Source organism: Dromaius novaehollandiae, chromosome 6 (assembly GCF_036370855.1).
Source record: "Dromaius novaehollandiae isolate bDroNov1 chromosome 6, bDroNov1.hap1, whole genome shotgun sequence".
In the NCBI taxonomy this organism is placed as follows: domain Eukaryota; kingdom Metazoa; phylum Chordata; class Aves; order Casuariiformes; family Dromaiidae; genus Dromaius; species Dromaius novaehollandiae.
Window position 1 is genome coordinate 12,904,180 of NC_088103.1, and position 24,450 is coordinate 12,928,629.

The 24,450-nt window shown below is 43.5% G+C and overlaps 1 protein-coding gene across 3 annotated transcripts; it reads right to left on the bottom strand.

Moving 5' to 3' along the window:
• Nucleotides 1-2,281: 2,281 nt before the first annotated feature.
• ZNF365 (zinc finger protein 365) lies at nt 2,282-23,214 on the bottom strand. Of its 3 annotated transcripts, XR_010389653.1 has the most exons (5): nt 22,296-23,214; nt 11,289-11,535; nt 9,868-10,078; nt 8,915-8,952; nt 4,710-4,794 (listed from the first exon to the last, which is right to left on the bottom strand). XR_010389653.1 is itself a non-coding variant. In XM_026122552.2 (4 exons), exons 1-4 carry the CDS (start codon nt 23,006-23,008, stop codon nt 4,548-4,550), a joined length of 1,179 nt encoding a protein of 392 aa, XP_025978337.2. In that variant the 5' UTR covers nt 23,009-23,212; the 3' UTR covers nt 2,282-4,547. The 3 variants fall into 3 exon arrangements, 2 of the variants coding, with proteins under 2 accessions (XP_025978337.2, XP_064369766.1); XM_026122552.2 differs by lacking the exon at nt 9,868-10,078 and having other exon boundaries at nt 2,282-4,794; nt 11,355-11,535; nt 22,296-23,212; XM_064513696.1 differs by lacking the exon at nt 9,868-10,078 and having other exon boundaries at nt 2,282-4,794; nt 22,296-23,212.
• Between the last annotated feature and the right edge of the window lie 1,236 nt (nt 23,215-24,450).

Sequence of the window (24,450 nt, forward strand, 5' to 3'; positions counted from 1 at the left end):
AAAATCAATCGTTAGGCTTCAAATCACTTTTGTAAACAGGGATTTAGGGAATGAATGCATCAAGTTAGAGATACTCTGCAATGCTGTAGGTCACCAATTTAAGGAACGGTGCGCGGTAACCAGTGCCCTCCGCTTTCACTGTCGCTTTCTGTGCACTGTGGAGCCGTCCTGGTTTACACCAGCCCAAATCCTTCCGTATCTGTCACTCCGACTGCTGCAAGCGGCTTCTCATGCAAGCGGAGGGCTGATCTCTCTCACCTCAGAAGAGCTCTACCACTTCTATAATGCTATAACGAACGTGACATTTTTTCCGCCTTTTTCTGAAAAATTCAAGCCAGCTTTTACCTGTCTGTGGCATGCATGGCTAGAATGGAGACTGGTGGGGAGGAAAAGGCTTATCAGACCAGTGACTGTATTTAACCCGTGTTGCTTGTTTCTCACTCTTCTTGGAGAGACATACGACTGAAAATTCAAGAGATCAGAATAAAAAAAATGTGGCTAGATAGAGGGTGGCATTAGCAACCAAATGGGAATGAACATTTTGTTCGTATTACAAGATCTATTTTTAAGAGCTTATTGTATGTTTCATGTCATAAAATCTCTTGTGGGTTTATTTTTTCTAAAAAAAAAAAAAAAAAAAAAAAAAAAAAAAGAAAAAAGCTCATGCCTACTGCACAGAGCACTAAAATAGTCCACTCCAACCACTTCAGACAGGATGTATGGAAATAATCAGCATTAGCCTGATGTAGGAACGAACAGAAGCAACTATTTGGTGACGCAGAATAAAGGGAGAGAATAGCAGAATTTTGCTCAAGTAGATTGAAAGAGCTGGTAGCATTGGAAGAGATCATTATTGATGATAGAAGTGGTAATTTGCTTTGACCTAGTAACTGCTCTTATTGGTGGCCATCCCTTTGAGTACAAATACCCAGCTGAATATTTCCAGTAACTCTCCTGGAAACAAAATAAATGTGTTTAGGTCTCCTCTGGCAGGAGGAGATTGTGTTTGTACTGCTGATGCAGAGAGGGGGGCAGATGCCATTAAGTGCTTTAAAAACACACTCTCTCTTCAACTGGCAGGAGCATCTCAAAATTATTGTGGTTCTTCTGTGTACAGCTGTAATTAAAGGTCTGTCTAGGTTTCAGTTAGTTTCTTGTTTCCCTGCCTTATAATGTTACATATCAGTTGGAACACTTTGTCTTAAGCAGAAAGCTCGCCCATAAGGGCCCGGCCAGTATGCATACCACTCTGAGGGGCTTTTTCATTGTAGATAAGATGTGATTTTAAAAGTGCATGGGAGCTAGGCATCCAGGTCCTACTGAACTTCACTTTGATGTGAACCTACAACCCACCTCTTCAAAGCACCTCATAGGGCAAAATATGCTAACTGTGCTTCAAATTCAAAGATTAGGGGTCAAATTTGTCTGAACAATTTCAGATCATTTAACTTCTATTTTAGATTTTAAAATATTTTTAAATTGACATTTTCCTACTCCACTATAATCCCCTCCCGAAGTCCCCCCCAGCTAGCACCAGTTACATTTGGTCTAGTATGTGTACAGATTTTTAAGTGTACCACCTCTGTTGATGGGACACGACGGGTAGGTGTGATACGTGCCTTGCAGCAGGCAAGTTCTGTTGATGACCAGACATTCACTTTAAAAATGGACTAATAAATTGTGTCAACAAGACTGTGAAGGAGCCATTTTCAGACTCTAAGGTGTTTGTTAGAGGGTCCTTGTGTCCTCTTCTGCTCTACTCTATCACTTCTCCCGTGGGTTATCTTTTCCACAAGAACCTGGTTTCCCCGCTGCAAAAAGCTCCCTTTCCACATATAACCAGGGAAATATCTGATGAAATGATGATTCAGCAACTGGCAATGTGAGGGAAAATTTATCTTTGAGCTCCACAGTAGCTCCTCTGCCCTTAACTTCTCTTTGTCTGACTCTTTTCTACCACCTTTCCCTCTGATTTGTGCAAGTTATCTGACTGTAGGCTCAGGAATTATTTTCAAGCATTATTACGGTAAGAGAGGGGTAAGGGACATGAGGTGCAAGCTATGTGGGCAAGCCGCTATAGCTGTGTTTCAGATTGCAATGCTTTGAAAGATCATGGCCCAACTTTATCAGAGAGTTTGTATAAACCACCATTTTATCTGAAGAATGAGCACAAGTCCTAGTGGGGCTATGATTTCTTGGGTACTGCTGCTCTTTTTCTCTGTCGTTGGGTAGGCTTTCGTAAGAAACATTTTATTTTCACAGAGCTAAGCAACACAGTAACTGAGAAATATATCTTTATTATTAGAATGTTTATATTCTAAAAATGTTTATCTGGGCTTACAGTACCATCCAATTTCTTTGTAATTAACTAACCTGGCATTTGTTCAGCAAGTAACTGTAACTTAGGATCTGAAAAGTTAAGGAACATGCAAAGTCTTTTATTCACTTTTTCTCTTCCTCCCCCAAAAGGACAACTTATAGTCAAGATTTTGACATGATAAATAACAAAATAAATATCTCATTTGTGAACTAGTAGTTGCACTTAACTTTGGTGACTAACAGAGCAGATAGGTATTTAAAAATATAAAAGAATCCTCTCAGTGGCAAGTGAATAATGGAACTGATTAATGTATTTTACTTTATTTCCTTCTAAAGCTCATCAATATTATCTTCAAAAGGGGTCACTTTTCATTTTTTCAAAGGATGAGGGAAACAACAGAAAAAAATTAAAGAATGCTTTGCTTATGTGGCTTGCCTAAGAAAGTTCTCGTAACAGACTATCTGATCAAAAAACATGCAACACAATTAACAAATCCTTTACACCAGCACATAATGCCTAGCATAAGGCTGAATGTGGCCTTGTGAGAAAGCTAAACAAATACTGAAATGTAATTGCAACCTAAATACCTGAATTGGTTTTTCACTGTGACCTTCTCTTGAAACAGTGTTGAGAAACTTTACATATGTTATCTGATTTTCCCATATACACTCTTTAAAATAAAAGTCAGGAATAGTACTTTCATTCTTCACTCTCTGCTTTCTGGGGGCTCAATACATGGACAAATGTATGACATCTGTAATTACCTGATCTTAGCTGACTGATTGGTCATCATCTGCTTTAAAAATATTGCAACTCAGGTGCTTATTGCAGCAGTAATCATAGTGATACACTGTCTTTTAATACTCAGTTCTGCTTACAGTGATAATTATAAAAAATGAAAAACATTTTTCACAAATCTTTATACACATACTGTAAAAATCACCTTCCACAAAAACAATTTACATCTGTTATGAGCATTTAAAAAATAAATTACACCGACTTGTTTCACTTATTCTTTCTGTTTCTTGAGAAAACTAATCTCATCAGTAACATCAACAGGATGTTCATATTTGTAAACATGGCATGAGGATTCATGTTACCAAAAACCAGTATGCACAGAAAAATTACCTTGATAAAAATTCTGATGAATGAGGATCCTTTTAATTGGCACAAACCAATGTAAATGCACGCAGGCCAGTGAAAAATTCCTCTCCTGTAATCTTCTCTAACTCCCTTACTCTGGGGGTTTCTATTGAAATCCAGGAGTCTCTCAACTCTATAAGGATTCTTCATAGAGATAAAAATTTGATGGGTTTAGGTTATGATCGTAGCCAATTTTGGCCTTTCATGCCTTAAAGCAAGTACAGGCATTGAACATGCTACTTCACCCCTTCACTTGCTGCTCTGCAGCTGTCAAAAACCTGCTGCTGCGACTTAGTAAAGAAATGACTCCTCTGCCTCAAAGTGCTGGTGGGTCTGAGGTGCCAGGGTCTGCTCTCAGTGCTCGATGACACCACAGGCTGGTACATACATACAGCAAAAACGTAAAGCTTCGAGAGTGTGGCAGCTGTGCTTCAAACACCGAAGCAGCTCGAACTTGTACTAACCGAGAATGTGGCTGTTGGCAAGATCAAGCTGTTTAACATATGTAAGAAAGTGTAGAACTGTGCCCAGTTGGGCTTATAGCAGAAAACTCATTTTAGCAGTTTATTGCTATAAACAGCCTTCAAGTCAGCTCACGTGGACTTTTTGCATCTAAATATGTTTGCACATGTGACAGTTAATCATTGACCGTATACCTACCTATGCACAAAGACTGAATAGTTGGGTGCCGATTAAATGGATTCTTCTGAATTTCAGCAACGGCATAGATTGAAAATAAATAACTTAGCCACATGCTGCCACTAAAATAATAAAATATATAGCCACAGTACTGCCCAGCAAGAAAACTGCAGTCATTTAAAATAAGCTCTATAAATAAATAGATAGATAGAAAAAACTCAACGTAAACTGAATAAAATGTCACTTCTTTTATAGTGCCCAAAGTGGGAATGGAGTTACTAAATAATATATAAATATTCCATACTGTATATATTTCTATATAATATAATTTGATATGTTTTGGCATGGCCAGATGGATAGGAAAAAAATAGGATGATTAACTTCAATCAATATTTGTTCTGTTGAAGCCAAGCTCCTGTGTTACTATATATGTTATTAACCGTTCCTATAGCGGTTTGGCCTTTTTACCCATCTTAGATTTTGCATTCACCTTTCTGACAGAGCAGACTGGTTCACCTTTCTTTTGTGGTCTCCACAGTTCCCTTGGGCAATCAACAGGTTCATAAAAGTACTTGACTGGCTGCATGCTGATTTTTTCATCCTTTACTTTTTTCAACAAGATTCTTCCTTTCTGAAATGAATGAGGCTTTGCCTCAGGGATGTTATATGAAGTGTGTTGACTTCCTCGGCTCCTGAAATTAATAATAATGATTATTAGTAATTATTATTCAGTCTTGAAAAGTGAAAGGTACCCAAAATGTCCCAAACCCATTGATTTTTGAAGACAGCCTTTTTTTTTTTAGTAGGACCAGGTTGAAAGGTAAAAACTGACAGTAGCAAGATGAAATGTATTTCTCAATACTCAAAAGCATCCCTCACTAAAAGAACCCCTGCACGTGTTAGTTCTTCATCCATAGTCCTCTATGCTTTCCTTCAGGGTAAGATTCTGCTGATTTTGGAGTGCTGTCACCTTGCTGGGGTCTATATACTCTTAGCTTGATGATCTCAAGGGATTTTAAAGATACACATGTTCATGGCAACCTTCTGCAAAGAATGAATAGCCCCATGTCTTTAAAAGACAGCATGGCATCAGCAGCAATAGAAAGTGGATGCTGCAACGGTGCTGACTCCTTGGAAGGGATCTCAGCGCTGTCCTGGGTTGTCGCAGCACTGCCAAGCCCCAGTGCTTGACGCTACTCACTGGTCAGCCAATAGCTCCAGAAACTTGACTAGGAAACTTTAGCTTTGGCTTTAGGGTTTGATTTGAAACATGAGAAGAGAAAAGGAGAGTACAGTAATTGGTGGGGAGAGGGGAATAAAAGCTTCAGGCCCAAACTAACCTGAATTCTCTGTTGTCTCTGCGATGGCTCAAGCCTAGTGAGAGCTGCTGAAACTGGTGAACTTAGGTGGAGTTACAGCACAGCACCTGGTGCTGGGAACCGTGCCTTCTGCTCTGAAATTTTATGTTGAAACTGCAGTTCCACAGTTTAGTTAAATAAGAACTTTACAGTTCCCTCTTAACATCATCCTGAAATGTTTTACAGCAGATGCATATAGTAAAACAGCAGCACTATGAATCTAAGGCACCAGCTGATGAATACCCAGCTACCATGATTGAAGTGAAGAACAGATGTGCCGATATACAAGTTGTTATGTTAAGAGTTCCCACAGGAACTATTTTCCATAGCTCATTGTTTCTGGACACCATGTATCTGTAGTATTACTTGTCCTAGGAGTTAAACAATAGTGCACACTTCACAGAGCCAGTTTTGGAAAAAGCTGCAGCTGTTTTCAGTGCACGCAGCTCAAGCCCTCGCCCCTCAGGACCCGCAGCTGCACTTTGCAGTCTCCCCAGTGCCATCCTCCGGGCTGTTCCCCTCATGTGAGAGCTCCTCATTTAGAACAACAGCCACCGATAATGTCCTGTTTTAAAACAACCTGCTACTTTCCTGTCTGTGAGCATTCTCCTCCTCACGTATTTGCACAAAGACCTTCCATTTGAGGCGGAAATAGCAAGAAGTGTACCATCAAAATGTGTTCCCCTTTTCCTCCAAATCCAGCCTAATTTGAAACCTGCTCTTTAAAAGACCAGAAGGGTGTCATGAAAGCTTCTGTAATTGTTGGCAGCTTTGCCAACCAGACTTCACGGTGGAGATGTTTCTGAGGGAAAAAGCTCTGCAGATCCAAGCTGGAGCTTACAGGTGCTGTGCAATGCTGGCATGGCTCAGCCCTGGGCTCTTGCCAGGGTTTAGAAATTACCTGCGGAGGTACGGATTTTGGCCACTCTGAATTACGATCACTTCTTAGGCACACTTTGCTAAAGTCTATTACTTATTTGTTGTTAAAACATGTAATGTTCTGTTTTTCTCAGATGTTGCTATAGTGAAGAAGTTGTATAATTTATCCCCAAGGCACATACAGGTTTTATTGCAACAAGTGATGTTAGTCATTCCACTGCGGCACTGAATGATGCCAAAACAGATCAAAGTTAAGATGATTGGAGAGGATTGCCTAAAAGAGCTAAACTGTATTTAAATTAAATGTGTTTATGGGGAGAAGTTGGACTTTGGTCCCTAACTCGTAACATGAGAAAAGGCAGCTAAGGCTGACAAAAATGCAGGTTTCCTGAGGATGTATGGTATTGAAATGCAGTGTTGCCAGCACTAAATGTGGGCACTGTTGTTTCATTATAAGTGGCAGCTTCTTGATAAAAGTGACCGTAAGATTCTAAATTTATATTCAAGTATATTCTTAATCTGCAGCATGATGGAGAAAGACTATAAAAATGAGACTTGGTGCACCCCACTGCTCAAAGACACATAAGAACAACCCTATTCTCACTACATTTCATGAACATCAGGTATTTTTCAAGACAGTCTCAGGGTTTTGAGAGACCTAATTCTTGACTTAAGAATGGGAGCTGGCATTTGAGATTCATTCAGGCACTGACAGGCAGGCAGGTCTCAGCGCCTTTGAAAAATGGCTAGTGAGCATCAGTAAAAGTCTGTCATGCCCTCAGCACAGCTTTTCCTGGAGATAGTGGGGAGAAACTGGAGAAAAGGAATTGGAAAGCAAGGCAGGGCTTGGGGCAAGAAGGACTGTGAGTGGAGGCACTGATCCCAAACACCGTAAGCAGCTGGAGGCCCGGTGGACATTCCCCCAGCAGGTTGGCAGCAAGCAAGGATATTCTTCCTGCACATCGGTTGTTTCTCTCAGCCTATACCAAGATATGTAACGTGTAGCAAACAACAAAACCCCCTGAGATTACAGAGAATCTTCTAGACAGGTAGTAATGCCTCCCAGTTTTTTAGTTGAAAAATATCATTAAAACCTAGTTTAATGGTTTTATGTACCTAGCTGTTTTTGAGCTCTTAAAAACAGCTTGTGTAGTGGATGTTGAGATTCCCCCTCATCCACAGCACAGGCAGAACAAAATAAAAGCTTTCCTACCCCTCTGGGCTTCCTCACCTCTACCCTCCCTGCTTCGTAGGACAGGTCGGCTTATATCTGGCGAGTCCGGATGAAGGATACTACTTACTGCTAGTTCTGATAGTGTCTTTTCAAAGGAGAACTATATCAGTAGTTAAACAAAACCCTCTAAATAATTTTATATATACCTCCGAACTCCCACTAGTTGTCAGCAATTTATGGATTTTACCAAACTGCGCTATATTTAGACCAAAGGCTTGTCAGTGGAAGGATTCATATTGCCAAGTCGTTAAGTTCATGGTTATATTTCATTTCTATTTTCTTTGTTTCCAAACATATCAGGAGTTCTAGAGGCCTGAAAACTAGATACGTGGTCAACTAAAAGTCTACATTTTGGACAAGCAAGTTTTTTCAGAACCTCAAATCAGCAGAAAAAAATAAAATGCTGTAATAGCTATAAAAAGTAGAAAAAACAAACAAAGCTCAAACCCCTGTGATGTTAATTATTAATTCAAACACATGCTTATGGCAAAAAGGTACTTGACCATATTGATGTTCCCTGCCAGGACTAAGAAAAATGAAAAAAAACAATCAAACAAGCCTCCAGTAGACTCTAAGTTTTATTTTTAGTCTGTTTTCCAGTCCATCCCTCTGCACTGGAGTTTCTGTCTTCCAGTAATTCTTGAACCCATTGGGAAAATACAAACAAATCTGACAGGGATATCGAAGTCCCAGGCACAAGGTAAGGCAACAAGTTTTATGGGAACTGGAAGCTGAGGGAGAGAGACCCAAACTAGCGTCCCCAGTGAGAGAGGATGTGCTGTCTGACCACCGCTCAGCCAAGCAGCCGCCGGCAAAGACATGGGTACACAGGAAACCAGCCTTATTAGTTCTGCTGCTCAGAAAGCAGCTGCCTGAATAACCTGAGATGTTGTTAATGCCAAACTTAAGTCAGGACACTTGTTTGCTTACATGTGATTTTTAAGCTGACCGTGTTACTGTCAGTTAGGAAATGACAACTGTCTCTCTCCTACCTACAGAATGTTAAAGATATTTTCACTTGAAACTTGGCCTGCATTTACTGAGGAGATTGAACTACTGTAGCTTTGCAAAAGGCTCATATGGTTAACCAGGAAGGAGTCCTTTATTTTGCACAAAATCATCCTATTTTTTTCTTTACAAAATACATTTTATTTCTAATGCAGCAGAAATCTGGTTTCCTCTATTACATCAAATAAATATAGATCACACTCAGGTATAGGACCTGATCCAAGACCCACCCTGATTCCAGCCTTAGGGATCAGGTTGAGATAGCAAAAGCAGAAATGCAAGCATGTTAACTTCTTATCTTTAAATATGAGAAAAAAGAAAAGACATACATACAGGCATCTGGGCTTCTTATGTAATGAAATGTCTGTAAACTGCAAGGAAAACAGAAACATGTTATTAATATTAATATTAAATTATCAAGTAATTAAAGCATGGGGATAAAATTGTTTGAAATAAAATATTCTAGATATATGCCATCTCCAGATTCACATTTCCATTCTCACCTGCTGTTACTACTAGAAGAATATTAATAAGAGAAACTTAAAAAAGCTTTCATGGAGTATTATTCCTCCAACTTATTACATCTGGTTTTAAACTCATAATATGTGAATTGCTAGTAGTTGGATTTTTCCCATTATTTTTATTGTAACTATAATCAAAGTAATTTGCTGAAGAAGTGTGGGCTGAACAGAGATCCTTCACATTATATTAAACAATGTAGATACAATGAGAAGAAATTATTGTGTTCAAGATAATTAATAAGAGATAGTGCCTCAATAAACTGTATTAAATTAATTTTATCTTAGAGCCTTAAATTTTGCAGTCATACATTTCTTTTACACAAGCAGCTAAGAAACTCCAGCTCCAAATGCTTGGCTCTGCCTGCAGCAGCACGCAGCGGCGGAGGGTGAGAACTCAAGTGTTCCTCTTCCTTCCCTCTCGCTCCGAATCCCAAGACCACTTAGGGACACAGCCTCACGGCCAGCGCAACTTTGCATGACTCCATTTATTAAGACAGGGTGCTTCACAGCTTGGGAGCAATTTTGTCTAGCCTCTCTGTTAGTGGGGGTCAGGGAAGGAGGCATTTAACACCAGCTCAGCCTAAATCTGTTTGGGAGCCTGCAGCCTTCTTTCTGTTGATCCCCGATCAGTGTTATGTACCTGAGAATTAGTCTGAGACTTTGAATATCATTTAGTGAAGTTACCAAGCCAAGCATGTCAGATCTGGCATTTGAAAATTATTATTTTCCAGTAAATGTCCCCTCTGTCCCTGGTATTTTCCACACCTTGCAGGTGGACTTTTGCCCGACCAAACTTTGCTTGTCATCTGTTGTGGATGGGAGTCTGGAGCCATTGTGTGCTTTTCTCTAATTACTCCATGAAGGTCAGGCAGCTCAATATTTGGATAGATGACCTCAGAGGAATGCTTAAGTCATTCAGAAAGCAGGGCAGCTGCCTCAAAAGTTAGCACCAAGGGACACTGCTGAGCCAATGATCCTGGTAAACACATCAAGAGCATGGGAGAAGGTTTAATACTGAGGCCCATCTCTATAGTCCTCTTCAATGTTCTCACAGACACCGTTTGAGATGGGAACCTCTACTGAATTTCAACACATTTATGTTTACTCAGTTCTTGCCTAAAGGTCTTCATTTTCCAAGTAGCTATAGGAACCTTTGCTTTCTACCATTAAATACCTTTTTAGTGCCGTGCATGGTCAAATGCCTTTCACTTCACCTCCAAGGAAGAGGAATACCCCATACTGCCTATCCTAAGTAATTAAAGTTGAAATGTTCTTTGCAAGTTATGTGGATAAAAGTTGCCACATGAATGTAATGCATTGTAGGGAAAACATTGAGTTTACGTAGTAAGAATGACAGCTTTTACAGAAATCGTGTTATTTAAAAAGCAATGTTTAGACAGCAATGGCTTCAAGTCTGTGGGCCTGTGGAAATCCATGGACTACTTCTAAGTCCTGTAATAGACAACTAGGGAAATGCAGTCTATGTGCCAGCAGGCTTACATATTCTCTATAGGATCCACATCTCTGCTGAAAATTTTTAGGGATCTGCAAAGAAACTGCCAATAGAAACGTGGTGACCCAAAGGCAATGTGTTTCCAGCAAAGAAAACAACAGCCTTAGCCAAAGCTGGGAAAAAATTCTGGCAAATATTCTGTTTTCCTTTCCCCATCTTTGGCTATTTCTGTTCTTTTCCTCCCTGCTCCTTTGTTCAAAAGGACATGAAGTCTGGAGTCAAAATGGGATGAACTGAACTCTTACGTGTTGTTCCCTTCTTCCACACCTTCTTCCACACTAATGCACATTGCCAATACACCTGCAACTTACTTCAGGTGAAAGGGTGCAAGGCTAGAATTCTCAGCTGCCTGCTGCCTTTGCTCATTATCTGTCGTTTGGTTACATCAGGCTAGAACTGAAGACTGTTTTCCACGCTACCCATTACAATGAACACCAGAGCTTTAAGTTTCAAATATAATTCATACGGGAATGTGAACTATTCAGGTTTCTACAATGACACTCAAAACTGTTTGAAATTCACCTATTATTACTAAACATACACTCTGTGCAATGCATGACAAATATGTGAAGTGGTGGTTAAAAATATAAACAAAACATAAGCCTAAAGAAACATTTTACAAATACAAATCTGTCTGGAGGAGCAATTAGCCCGTTCCACTGGGCCTACTCACATTCAGATTCAAGGACCTGCCCTCCAGGGGTGGGTGACGACTAGTGAGAGGACTTTGCTGGCTTACCACAGGTTCGCCAACATCATTGTGGTGGCACACAATCTGCTGATTTTGGTAATATTCTAGCTGCCTTTCTGCCAGGTCCACCCGCTGCAATAGGTTCTCAATGAAGTGCTGGAGCCTGGCTTTTCCTCGGACTTCTTTCTCTGCTGCTTCTTCAAGGAAGTGGTTGAAAGTAACAACTTCTCTGCAAGACAAAAATATTGCAAAGAAGCAACATTTAAATAATGGGAAAGGCCCTGGTCTCACTGCTGTCAGAAAATTACTTAGGGACTTCCTAGGTCTTCAAATCCAAGTTGAAGTTCAAATCCTGCCACCGCGGGCCACAATTTCTTGAGATCCTTTTCCTGAACTGAAACTGAACTTGTTCATTTGTCACAGCCTGGATTTATCTGCTTAGTCTATGCCTTTTGTTTCTGTCCCCATGTCGCTTTCCCTCCTTGGCATTTGGCCCCTTACATAATTACAGAGAACCCTTGTTCGGCATGTTGGAAGAAATCAGGTGTTTTTTACTTCTAAAATAGGTGCCAGTCTCGCCTGCCTTTCTTTGCAGCTGTGGTCAAAATAGGTAACTAAAATGATCCCTAGATTTACAGATGAGGTTTCACCAGTGTCTTGTACGATAGGTGGGCAGGTCTTTCTCTCTGCTGGAGACACCTCACCTGATACTTACCTTGTTTTTCATGGTGATATCCCATGGTTGCTAATTGCTGTCCTTCCCCTCTAGTAAAATATTTCAACCTTTCTGTGGACACTGACACAGGAGCTGGAACGCTGAATGCTGAATTTAAGCTTATGGGCACTGGATTTGGGGAAGTTTTATCACATTTTTTAGATCTCTTGGAAATAGTCCTCAGAGCCCTGGTGGTCCACAGACCTCAGGATGGGAATGCCATTATTATTAATGACAGTGTGGGCTGGAGACAGCACTACAGCCATCTACTTGAAAACAGCCACCTTCTCCTTTTCTTACTTACATATGGGACTGTCAGTCTTGAAACATGAAGGGAAGTGGATGAAACCCCAAATACATCTTCCCATTTTCTCATAATCTAACAAGGGTAGTTCAACGTAACTACTGTGGTGGTTCCTAACTTAAAAGAGCGACTGTGGCCACTAAACCCCCCTTGAGCTGCAATCCTGCAAGTACTTCAAAGTGCAGTGTTGTGATCTGCAGCTAGTGGGAGGATGGGAGATTAACAGGGAATCTACAACTCACAGAACAAGCAGTATGTGCAGGGGAAAAGAGTGTTTTAGGTCACGGGTTTAAGAACGTTTCTTGTCTGCTAACACCACTGGAAGCAACAAATTGCGCCGTTGACTGTGAAAGGTCCCAGCTGTGTATGGAGAGATGGATCATTTTCAAGCGCCTTGTATACTATCAGTGGTAAACGGGTGACCACTTGGACCTCTTATTTCAGGCAGAAGTGTGGTTACAGAATGAGGCACATATTATGAAAAATGGCAAATCTAGACATGTAGGATTCCCCCAGTTCATAAATGCCTCGATAAACAGCTCTTGTTCTGCCAATTAAACCATGTTAATTTTTGCTTTGTTCAAAATTCAGGGAGTGGGAGTGGGGGGAACCGATGCTTGCCAAATGAAAAAGGACATGATTGTTCGGTAGAAATACACAGCCCAAGAGAAAAAGCATTATAAGCAGAAGCTATGAAAACATGGTAGCAAAAATAGCCTTTTGAAGCTTGTTTATAAGAAATCCAAAGTTTCTCAGTATTTCATCAAAGATGGTTTTAACTCAGCAGAGTTGTAGATTATTAAACAGTGAGATGGTTTTGTCCTACAAAGAGTTAGGCACAAACAGCCAGCCATGGAAATTTGCCATTGAGAATTCAAGCTGTGTCTGCCTGCTCTAAACCATACCAGAGCATAGCAAAAGGCTTTTTACAAGGCTAATCTAGTGTTAGAAATGAGGTAGAAACAAGCATGTAGCATTTGGATGAGAACATTCAAAGCCATTCTGATTAGTTTTAATTAATTTAATCACAAGACCTGGCTTAGAGAGGTAACAAGAACTCTGTTTGTTAAACTCAGCTAATTCATTCCAATTTTAAGGTTCTATATATTTTCTGTGATTATTAGCTTGTCCAGAGTAACATGGGCTCTTCCTCTTCCGACAGGAAGCTCGGAAAGACGGAAATTTAGTCAGTTGGCTGTAAATCCCTCCTGCGGGGAAGGAAAGAGAACTGCATTTGGTCTGCCAGACCGCTGGCCTTCCCGCAGAGAATGCAGGGCAGAGCAGGGAGCCAGCTGGCCTGGGACGCGGCGAGGACACGCTCCCAGGGCACACAGACAGCGTGTGCCTTTCACTGCAGCAGGAGGGTATATGCGTCAACTAGTTGGCATCTGTTTTTAAAAGGCTGGATAATTTTGGAAATGCTAATATTTGTAATTGTGTCAGCAAAGGTAATTTAAAAGCATCCATTAATCTCCTGCTCCGTGGCATGAATAGATCACCCACAAATTTTTCTTTTCTGCAAACGTCTATTTAGTGAGCTGTGTCACAAAAGGAAGAGGGGAAAGCACTATTTTTTCTGGAAGGCTTAGATCACTGCCAGGAGAACGACAGACATACAGTCTCAATGAATAAATAAATCCTCTAGTATTTCCCTTGCTTTCTGGACCATTCATGATACTTGGCATCTTACATGCCATTATTTATAGGAACTATTATTAGCAGCAGTGGTAGTATTTCCATCATTTTTCTCTGTTTGCTTAGATGCCTCTATACATCCTATGAATCTGTGTCTAATAACTGTTTTATCTAAAAATTTTCCTTTGTTCTGAAGTAATACAACTGCTCTGTAAATTACGTTTAAAAAGACGCACGCCAGAATAGTCACGCACTAGGTCTCAGTCATAGGCCTTGTCCTGTTAAGCAGCACTTCTGTTAGTTCAGCTACTTTCTTTGCTTTCACTTCATTCGCATCTCCCAGAAGAACAACATCAAGCCCCGGGGAGTGACTGCTAAGAAGTCTATTTTTTCCAACGCCTCTTCCTCAGAGACCGCACTCTATGCCACAGCTATGCCTTGATTACCTGAAGGAAGTTCCCAGAAGAATTTTTACCCTCCTCCCATCATGAATAATAGGGGAATGGTTCAAAGAAGTCATTTAGCTTCTCTACAGCCATTATTTATCTGTCTAATTGCCTTTATTGTCTCATGTAATTTGCACAGACTTTTTCTTAGCCGTATTAGTTACCCTATCACTTTGATTCTGTTTTTAATATCTATTTTTAATAGCTGTGATGATTATTTTCTGTTTAAGTTCTAATTATTTTACTTTCACCTCATTTCTCCTGGCCTCTGCAATTGTTATTGGAAATGTTATGTGATCTGATTTTCACCTGCTCTTACGCTTTGTGGGAAAACGGATGTTCACAGCAGGTCAGATGCTGCTCCTAACTAAGTTAGGAGCAAGGTGCTTCCATGAATATTGTGGGGCCACTTGGCAGAAAAATAAAACAGTGCACCGGCATGGACCTGCTGGGCTCAGTATCTTTGCAGACCAGCCTTGTCAGCAGCGCTCACCTAAAACAGGACTCATTGGTTAGAGCCTGGCTCAGACCTGCAGCACCGCCCTTTCCAATGCGCGGTCGGCTTCCCTGTGCTGACTATCCTACATCAGGAGCACTGCTGCTATTTTAAGAAAAGGTGATGTAGAGTTATTAGCTGCCCTTGAACTCTCTCTGTTCTCAACATCATCTCTTTCCCACTTTCCCCTGGCTCCTCTGTTTGCTCTCCTTTCTCATCCACTCCCTCCGCCTGCAGCCTCCTGCGCATTTTCACCGCAGGCTCTGGATCCTGCCACTAAACTTTCTAAGCAGAATAAATTGCGCTCAGCACAGCTCCGATCTCTGTAAACTTTTGTAGAGGATAGCAGAGCGGTTTCATGTTGTTTGCTTGTAGTTTACTATACAAACATATTAATATATTTTGTATTGCATAATATTTTTACGGGTTGTGACTGGGCAGCAGGGAGAAAGGTTAGTTATTTGTTTTCTCTTGGGTGCTGCAAGCTCCATCAGCCAAAGCCTTTTAGAAGGAGGGAGCACTGCTCACTCTCAGGGAGCGGAGTCACGTGTGACAGGCAGCAGCTTCTGGAGTCAGGGCAAGGCAAGGGAGAGGGAATGACAAAGCCGACAAGGGACACGCGACCTGGGAGGAGCAGCAGGAGCCTGGCTGCTAGCCTCGGGGAGAAGAGCTTTTCCCAGAGGCAGAGGAGTCTGAGGGGAATTTATTGCAATGCAGCAGGCCACTGAGAGGTGCTGAACTGAAGAAAAGAGCAGAGGGAAGGACCCGCCGTGGGCAAGAAGGACTTGCTGCCAAAGCTTTTACTTGACTCTCACTCACTGAGGGAGTTAACCTGTTATAGTAACTAGAGTTAACTAGCTTGGCATTTTGCACTCTAACTAGCACTTAGCTGGTCTTGAGGAAAAACTGCAGACAGGTCTGCCTTGAAACTTTTCCCAAAACCTTCACGAAACAGCATGAGACACGATAAATAAAGTCATAAACCACAGGCAGAAGAATGAATCTCACCTTGTCCTGTCTTTACTACTAGATTACGTGCTTGTCCTTGCAAGACTGGTGAGCTGCAGTTCTTGTGTACCCAAGCAGCTGCTGGCACGTGGACCCTGCAGTTACCCTTAGTACTTGTATGGTTTTCAGCTGGCCAGTGTGTAATACTCCAAGTAGATACAGAGTTTGGGACGGCTCCAGCTCCTTTATTTGACAAGAAGGGCTAATGATTTCACCCGTTGTGATTGAACCCTCCTACAGATACATAATGCTGGTCCCAGGACTATTTACAGCAACTTTAACACCTGCAACTGCTCTGTAGGTGGAGACAAGCATGAAGCTCTCTATGCAGATTCTGCATCCAAGTATCTAATCCTTTTAGAGAATTACACTTTGAATAACTGTCTAAAATTAATAGAAAAACAAATATTATTTTACCTGAGGACCAGAAAGTTCATACTACAGCTAGTTTAGTTGTGAAAATATTTTAAATATGTACATTCATTAAGGCTGCTGACCTTATCTGTCATCTCATTGGTGTTGTTGCCTGAAGGCTGCTGTTATTCATTAGCTTGTGGTTTCACATTCCTACACCATTATCAGCACATTTGATTTAAGAGGTTCACACCTCCTCCTCTCAAAAAATTATTGTCCTATCAGTTGCTCCCATTCAGTTGCTTGTGGGTTGTGCTGTAGATCTGAGCCATGAAGTTACTGGGTTGGCACTGGGAAGCTTAAAATAGTTTATTTTGCAGACTCATTTTATGGGGTAGTCATGCTACACTTGAATCAGTGCAACTGAGGGGGAAGTAATCTCTCAGGTGGGAAGATGAAAGGAGATGGGGAAGAGCAAGCAGGACCCTCTGACACTGAGGGTGGAAGAACGACATGTAGCTGCGGTCATATTCTACTTGGAGCAAAAGCCAAACTGTTCTGTTGTACAACTGAAATTGGTATTGAAAAAAAAAGCACAAGCTGCAGTGATCGCTAAGAGTCAGATTATGAAACTCTTGATCCCATTGTCAAGCTGCTATTTGCACAAATAGTTCATTAATTGCAAGTTTCTGGTGAAGCCATTGGCAAAAATAACTACTTACTACAACAGCTATTCTGAAATAGATCGTATATTCCAGGCTAAACCAGAGCACAAGCATGACCAGTCTCAAGCAAATGTATTAAACTGCTTAAAGAAATTACTGTTAGAGATATGACAACTGACTACATGCACGTTCTTACCCTGTACTAGGGGACAAGCTGAAACTGTGCGAGTCACCACGTAGCTTCCAGTGGAGGACCATAAATTAAAAAAAAAAAAAAAATCACTAGTTGTCTTAGCATGCCCTGGAAATGAGTGCTATGGGTGTACAGATGCATTATGCAGGACAGAAGTACAAGTCATTCTCATTAATGCTACAGTGAGATAAGACAGACCAGAAAAAGGCACCTCAAAAATATTTGCTTTGTTTTCTCAGTAAAAAGAAGTTCCCAACAGAAATTCAAATTCATGTGAAGAAAGAATTATAATAAATTTTGTTGTCCTTGAACATGACAGAAGTAGAGAATTACTAAGGCCCAAATCTTTGTTTGGAATATACATCTCACACTAAGATTTAAGGACACTGTGTCCTTTACTTCAAATGCTTACGCCGTTCAGACTTATTGGGGGGGGGGGGGGAATCAAATTCTACCTGTGTAGGTTTTTTTAAACATAACTTCCAGAAACAAGTCTCTAGGTGTCCTCTAGAAGAGGATTTCATAGCTGTTTTTAGTTTCAAAGGTCTTCTTGGTATCTTATTCAGCAAAAACTTACCTGCTTTGTGCAGGCTCAGGCTTCTGTGATATCTTTAAGATCATAGTACTCAATGAGTTACACCCTCTTTTATGAAACACTGAATAGTCCCTTTCAGAGCATATCTGCTAATTAATCATCCTTTTGCTCAGCAGCTCTACTCCAGGCTTGACCCCATAGCCATCACTCATCGAAACTGTCCTAAGCCAAGCTGGGACAGGTCAGTGAAATGGGACCTGTCCTTGGTAGCTTTGCTTGTATCTGCAGAATGTTCAGTTTGGGGTTTTCTGCCTCCTCTCTTCTCCCCCCCACCCCCCCAAAAAAAGAAACTCTGGACTTTCCTAATATGAAGAGTAAGTGATGCAACAGTGCCTGCTACGAGACTTTTCTGTGCTCAGAATCATACTATAACTATGGGTTAGTTTTGTTAGTGTAGTACCGTTACCTTTCTCCCCCCCTCACCACACCTGATCCCCACGAGGGCATCACGCCAGTATAAGTGTGCGCAGCTATGTATATTAGCACAGCTATTTTTGTAAGGGAAGAGGAATAAAATATAACTAAAAAGATACCTTCGCCCTATCACTGTCTCTGTTGGACTGCTATAGTTTTTATTTAAAACAAACAAACAAACAGATCAACTGACACTTGTAAAGAAATAACCCTGCTAACTCAACAAATTCTATATGGGCAGCCCTGTGGCTGCTGGCAGCCTAAACCAATACTCCTCCCTCTCAGCAGAATGAGAGGTTAACAGTTAAACCAAACAGTGCTGTAATTTACATTATCACTGCTAATCAAAGCACTAATTTCAACTTTGAGAAGGATTTACTCCCTACAGAGTTCTGAAGCCTACAGACTTGTTGCTCACTTTGAAGCGCACATCAGAGAAATCAGCTTCTGACAATGCAGCCACTTGAAGCATCACAGTCTTTCTATATCCCACACGCTTGATGCAAGTGGAGACTCAGGACACACAGATTTAACAGGTGGAACAGAGAAGAAGTGAAATCCCGTCAAGATGCAGTGACCTCAGATGTACGATCTCTGGTGAAGAGTGCTAGTCCCAGAAGTACGATATCTACCTTCACTAGGCTGGGCAGAAAGAAAAAATAAAAGGCCCAGAAGAACTACGTTTCTGGAACAAGAAGATGGAGATGTTTAAAATAAAGAATTCATATCTCTCCTTGTAGAAATTTGGATCTTCCTCCTGGGGCTTCCCAAGCAAGTTATTCTTGCGAGCACCCATCTTGCCTTTCCCTTGGCTTTCCTATTTGACTTCACAATCGGATCCAAAAATCAGAACTGTTATCCAAGGTGGAATCATATTGTTATTTTCTGTCTTCATCTTCTCATACCCTTCAAAAGAAATTTGTTAAATCCCAACAATTCTCTCTTTCATAGCCAATTTATAGGTCAGATCTCTGGGTTTCACCACAAAACCATCATTAGATAGACCCTCTTTCATCTTCCACATCTAGCTAACTCTTTTATACTTACATGTAGGAGCAGGTCTAGCCTAACATCTCACAGAGCTCCAGTATCTAGGCACATTTCATACAGATGAAAATACACTGGAATAATATTCAATATTAATATTAATTCAATATTAAGGAGTCATTGGATGTGATAGTGATTGTCCTTCCATACAAGATACTTGCAGAGTAGCTGGATATACAGGCATATTCAGATATGGGTCTGGTATAGCCATCTGTAACTTTATCAGAACACTGTTGTTTTTCAAGAGTTACTTGAAAGGATGACATTCCCATAAAAGCAGTCAACTTTTTCCTGTAGAAGAGCCTCCAAAGAAGAGTTTTTGTGACCTTGTCTCAGATCTGGACTAGAATTTTTTTCCTCTTTGGATATTGGATAGACTTTTTCTTTTTTTTAAAAAAAAAAACACACTCAGACTGATCTGGAGTAGACATACCTCAGTCTGTCTGGTATCTAAAAATGCAGTCATATTGATTAAATCAATCATATATATCAATTATTGATTAAATCAATCATATTGATTATAATCCCTTTCTTCTTTTCACATGCACCTTATTCTACCATAATACCTGGTTGTAGAGACAACCATTCAGAGACCAAAGGGAAGACTGGTTTCCTTTACATCTCTATCATTATTTTTTTTAAAGGAAGCTCTTAAGGAGAAAGGTGTTTTCTTTTTCCTTCTGCAAAAAAGAAAGAGGAACAAATTTTCAGCTATAGTGGCTCAATACTAGTGCTACTTTGGGGAAAAGTTATCTATATTTACAAGACTCCTCACAGGGGAAAAAATCCAAAAAAAAATGATGGAAGCATTTATTTCTGAAGGTCAGCAAGTATCAAAGCCAGTCCCTAAGGGATGCCGGTGACTTTTCCACAATCTGCAGTGAGAACTCCTGCCTCTGCAATTTCCATTAAGTAGTCTTGTTTGGCTTCCTAATCGTCTGGACTTCTTCCAGAAATCAAAGCCAGAGTTGGAGTCCTCCTTTTGAAGGTGAAAGCCCTTTCAGCACATAAGATGAGTAAATTTTTGAACAAACAAAAGAGAATGAATATGGTCTCAGAATTTACCAACAGCCCGTGAGAAAACCAGACAAGCTACAGTGTTGGTAAGGGTCATTAACATCCTTTCTTTTCCTTTCTACTACAGGACATTCACTTCCTATTTGCTTCCCTGCCAGTGGCACAAAGCTAAGTGTCCAAGGCATTTTTAGAGGTTCAGATCTGAATAGCTCTTCTCCTCCCATTCCTTGTTCCCATCAAACCCCGTCCAGCCTCAGGATCACATCTTCTATTCTTGCCATGACTGTTACTGAGCAGTCCCCTAGTGGGACATGTGGCCTCCTCCTTGTGCCTTTCCTACTAAGTGTTGAAAATCTCAACCTTTACTGCCTCTTTCTTTTCACAAGTCAGTCTTTTGTCTCCCCCCTATATCCTATTCATCCTTTCTACCTAGGTAACTCAGGTTTCCCCTTTGCCCCTTCTCTTCCTTGCTAGTCCAGGACTCTCCTCTTCACTCTACAAGCACAGCAGAAGTTTTTACAACTCTATTTTTGCTCCACTGAATAGTTTCTGCTTTACCCCAATAGTCATGTTTTTCTATGGATCACAAACCTTGCATTATAGTCTGTCCTCTAGAAATGTTTAGTTTGGAGTAAGATTTCATACCGCTTCATTTTAGATATCTGAAGTTCAGCATCTCACCCCAAAGAGGTGCTTACCTGAGGTCCCTCTACAGTCTTCAGAGGGAGGAAGGACCTCCACAGAGCAATTCCTCCCACTCCGAGATATGTTTCTAGAACAAGTAGGATGAATCACACTATGAAAGAGCCCATAACGTGAGTTTGGCTAGAAGTTGTCATCTTTGATACCTGAAGTTAGGTGGGAATTCTACCATAAGTGTATTGAAATGGGAAGTTATCTTCACAGCTTCCTTCCATCACTCTTTCAGATCCCTGTCTCACTGTTTCACTGTTATCTTTAGCTTTATCTCTAGTCCTTAAATCTTCTCTTCTATGAGGTTCACCTGGTATTTCAGAAAATCAGAGGTTCTGCTGGATATCCCTTCAAGGAAGATATATATCCCAGAGGCTCAAACCCTGTCACTTTTGCTGTCCCCTCTCCTGGGAAATCGACAGTACTGCCTCAGGAGCCATCACCACCTTCTCTCTCTAGTCCTTAAGCCACAGGAAGAAAGGATGAAAACCCTCCAAACTTCCTACACTGAACTCCTACACCACCTTCCTTATTTCTTCTGAGATCAGCGTCATGGCAACTAGCACTCTTCATCCTTCCTTTGTAAGCTGATGAGTTGGTTCAGAAGCACTCCCTTATCAAGATCCAAATTTACATTCCTCTAAAATAAGTTGTGCTGCTCCAAAAAGCCTGAAAGGGTTTCAGCAAATGCTGAATGAACTAAGTAGTTCATGTATAAATAATATATCAGACATCACTACATTTTTAATGGATGCATCATGAACATGTTTTTAGATGAACTAGGCTTGTCAAAATGACTCTGGCATCTTCTTCCTGTTCCCATACGAGTGATTCCAGTCTCATAGTTGTGTGTCCACCTAAAACACCTGCTTGGATATGGCCCCCTGAGCACCATCGTCCAGTACAGCTTTGCTGCTGCCCAGGAGACTATCTCGCTCCACGGGCAGCCCCACTGATCTCAGTGGGATGACTTCAGGGAAAAGGTGTCACTCTGTGTTGTTACCCAATTCCTCCAGCACTCATCCATGCATCTCTTCTTAAAAATATAGCGCATTAGAGATGTCAATTTAAATCAGATTATATGCTGGTGATAGCTTAGACTTGTTCCTGTCCCCGTGAAACTAGGGTCATAACACAGGCCTTACAGGAGGTAAGAGTTAGTCACCATGACTGAGGCGCCGCTTTCAGGCACCAGCCCTTCTGCTCAGCAGAGCTGTCCCTTACCTTTCAGCAGATGGGCTCCCGTGGGCTACAACTCTAGGAAGAGCTACCAAAAGCTGGTGAACGCCAGGCCCTTCCCTGCCCAGCAAGCCCCTGAGCCCCCAGAGGCTTTCGCTCCTGCACGCGCTGGCGAGGCACGTGCTCCTTTGGCCTGCCGAAGCCCCCGGCCACCGCCTCTCCACTTACTCCTCTTTCCTGTGGAGCTCCTCCTCGGACTCACTGAGGCGCTGCTTGAGGGCGGCGATCATCTCCACCGCGACGTCCACCTGCCTGCTCAGGGCCCGCTCTCGCCGCTGCACCTCCTGCTTCTTCTGCGACAGCTGCACGAAGGCCGCCCGCACCTCCAGCAGCTCGGCGGTCTTCTGCGCCAGCTCTCTGGTCAGCTTGTCGATCCGCTTCTCTATCGTTTTGTCCACGGCCTCTACCATCCGGTTAAATTTCTCCCTGACGTGCGCCTCGAAGGAGGCTTTGGAGTCAGCGGTGGGGAAGGCGGCTCTGGGAACGTGCTCGCCGGGCGCCTCAGCCGGCATGTAGCTGGCCACGAGCGACACGGGCCTCTCGGCCTCCAGCGACTGCCGGCTCCGCGCGCTCCCGCACGGCGCCTCGCCGAAGACGGCGCAGGACGGCGGCACCGGCACGGCGCTGCCGGCGCTCCCCAGGCTGCCCCGGGCGCGGGGCTCCGCGGCGCAGGTCGGCTCGGCATCCTTGAGGGAGGAGAAGAGGCTGCTTTTGCCGAGGAGGCTCCTCTCCTCGCAGCCGTGGCCGTGCTCCAGGTGCGCCCGCAGCGCCGACAGGCTGCGGAACCCGCCGCCGCCGCAGCGCGGGCAGCGGAAGGGCAGGCGCTCCGGGGAGCGCTGCCGCGGGAGCCCGCGCTGCCCCGCCGCCGCCGCCCGCTGCATCCCTGGCGGCGGCCTGCGCGGGCCGGGGGGGCGCGGCGCCTTCCCGCCTGCGCGCAGCGGCGGCCCCGCTCCACCGGGGCAAACTTCGGGGGCGGGGGGGGGAGAAGGCAGAAGGGGGGGGGTCCCCGCCGCTTCCCGGGGCGGCGAGCCCGGCCCGCGCAGCCCCGGCCCCGCGCCGCGGGCGGGGCGCGACGGGGCGGGGCAGGGCAGGGCAGGGCGCGGCGCTCCGGCCGCCGCCGCCGCCGCGGGACCCCGAACGCGCCGCGCCCGCCCGCCCGCCCGCCGCGCGGGGCCGGGGCCGGGGCCGCACTCACCGACTTGTTGCTGCGCCGCCGCCGCCGCCGGGGGGGAGCCGTTTTCAGCAGAGCCGTAAATCAGGCCGAGCGCCGCACCGCCACGCGCTCTCCCCGCCCGGCCGCCGCCGCGGGGCGGGAGCTGCCGCCGCGCCCCGGCCGAGCCGCCCCGCGGAGCAGAGAGGAGCGGAGCGGACCTGCGGGCGGGCGGGCTGAGCCCCGGGCGGGCGGGCGGACTGTTTGGTCGACGGGCAGAGCGACCGGTAGTCCGGCTGACGGACTCAACAGGCTGAGAGGCGGTCTGGCTGACGAGTTCGGCTGACGGACAGTCGGACGGACCGACGGACAGGCGGGCTGCGACAAGCTGACGGGCAGACTGATGGGTGGGTGGACTGACTCGCAGGCTGATGGACCGCGAGGCTGAATGAGAGGCGTAACAGCTTGACAGGCGGACTGTGACTGACGGGCTGCCCCGAAGGGCCCCCGTGGGTGCCCGTGGTGAGCCGGGGCAGGCCGGGAGCCGGGCAGTGCCACACGTACCCCAAACAAGGGGCACCTTCAGAGCGAAGCCTGGGAAAAGCCCGATGTTGGAACAAGTGGAAAAAAGGGAGACCGAGACGCTCCTCATTCCCCCCCATGGCCGGGGGTCGGGGGGGGTTTCTCCTAGCTCTGCTCGTTTGGGGTGTTCAGTGTTTGAGACTTGCTGGGCTCTGCGTGGTGCCCATTCGCTGTGCCATAAAAATGCTGTGAGCAGCGTGCTGTACCTTGGGGATGTGTTGAAGGAAAGCAAAGCTAAAACCACTTAAACTGCAAGACAGAAGTGACACAAACAAATAGTTATAAGCTGGCCATGACTAAATTTAGGCTGGAAAGAGAAAGAAAGAAGGTATCTGAGAAGTGTAGGGTTTTGCAATAGCCTTTGTATAAAAAGTATGTAAAGTCTTTGGAGAAACAGGGCCTGGAAGAGCAGAGAGCCCTGACAGCCCCTCCTGTCTCGTACGTCAGCACAGTTTCCCTTCTTCTCGTGGGCTGATACGTTGGGGGAACTGAATATTTCCATGGTGATTTTTTGTGTTGGAGGGCTATGGAGTGTGCCGATTACATAAAAAGGTAGACTTACATCACTGTAATTGTGTACGGCCTTTTTTT

What these genes read in the sequence shown, in the direction of transcription:
- ZNF365 (XM_064513696.1), bottom strand. Translation starts at nt 23,008, where the DNA reads ATGCAGCGGGCGGCGGCGGCGGGGCAGCGCGGGCTCCCGCGGCAGCGC. An exon ending in GAGCTCCACAGGAAAGAGGA is followed by an intron (nt 11,536 to 22,295) that starts GTAAGTGGAGAG and finishes TTTGTCTTGCAG; the next exon opens with AGAAGTTGTTACTTTCAACC. An exon ending in CATAAGAAGCCCAGATGCCT is followed by an intron (nt 4,795 to 8,914) that starts GTATGTATGTCT and finishes TATTAATTTCAG; the next exon opens with GAGCCGAGGAAGTCAACACA.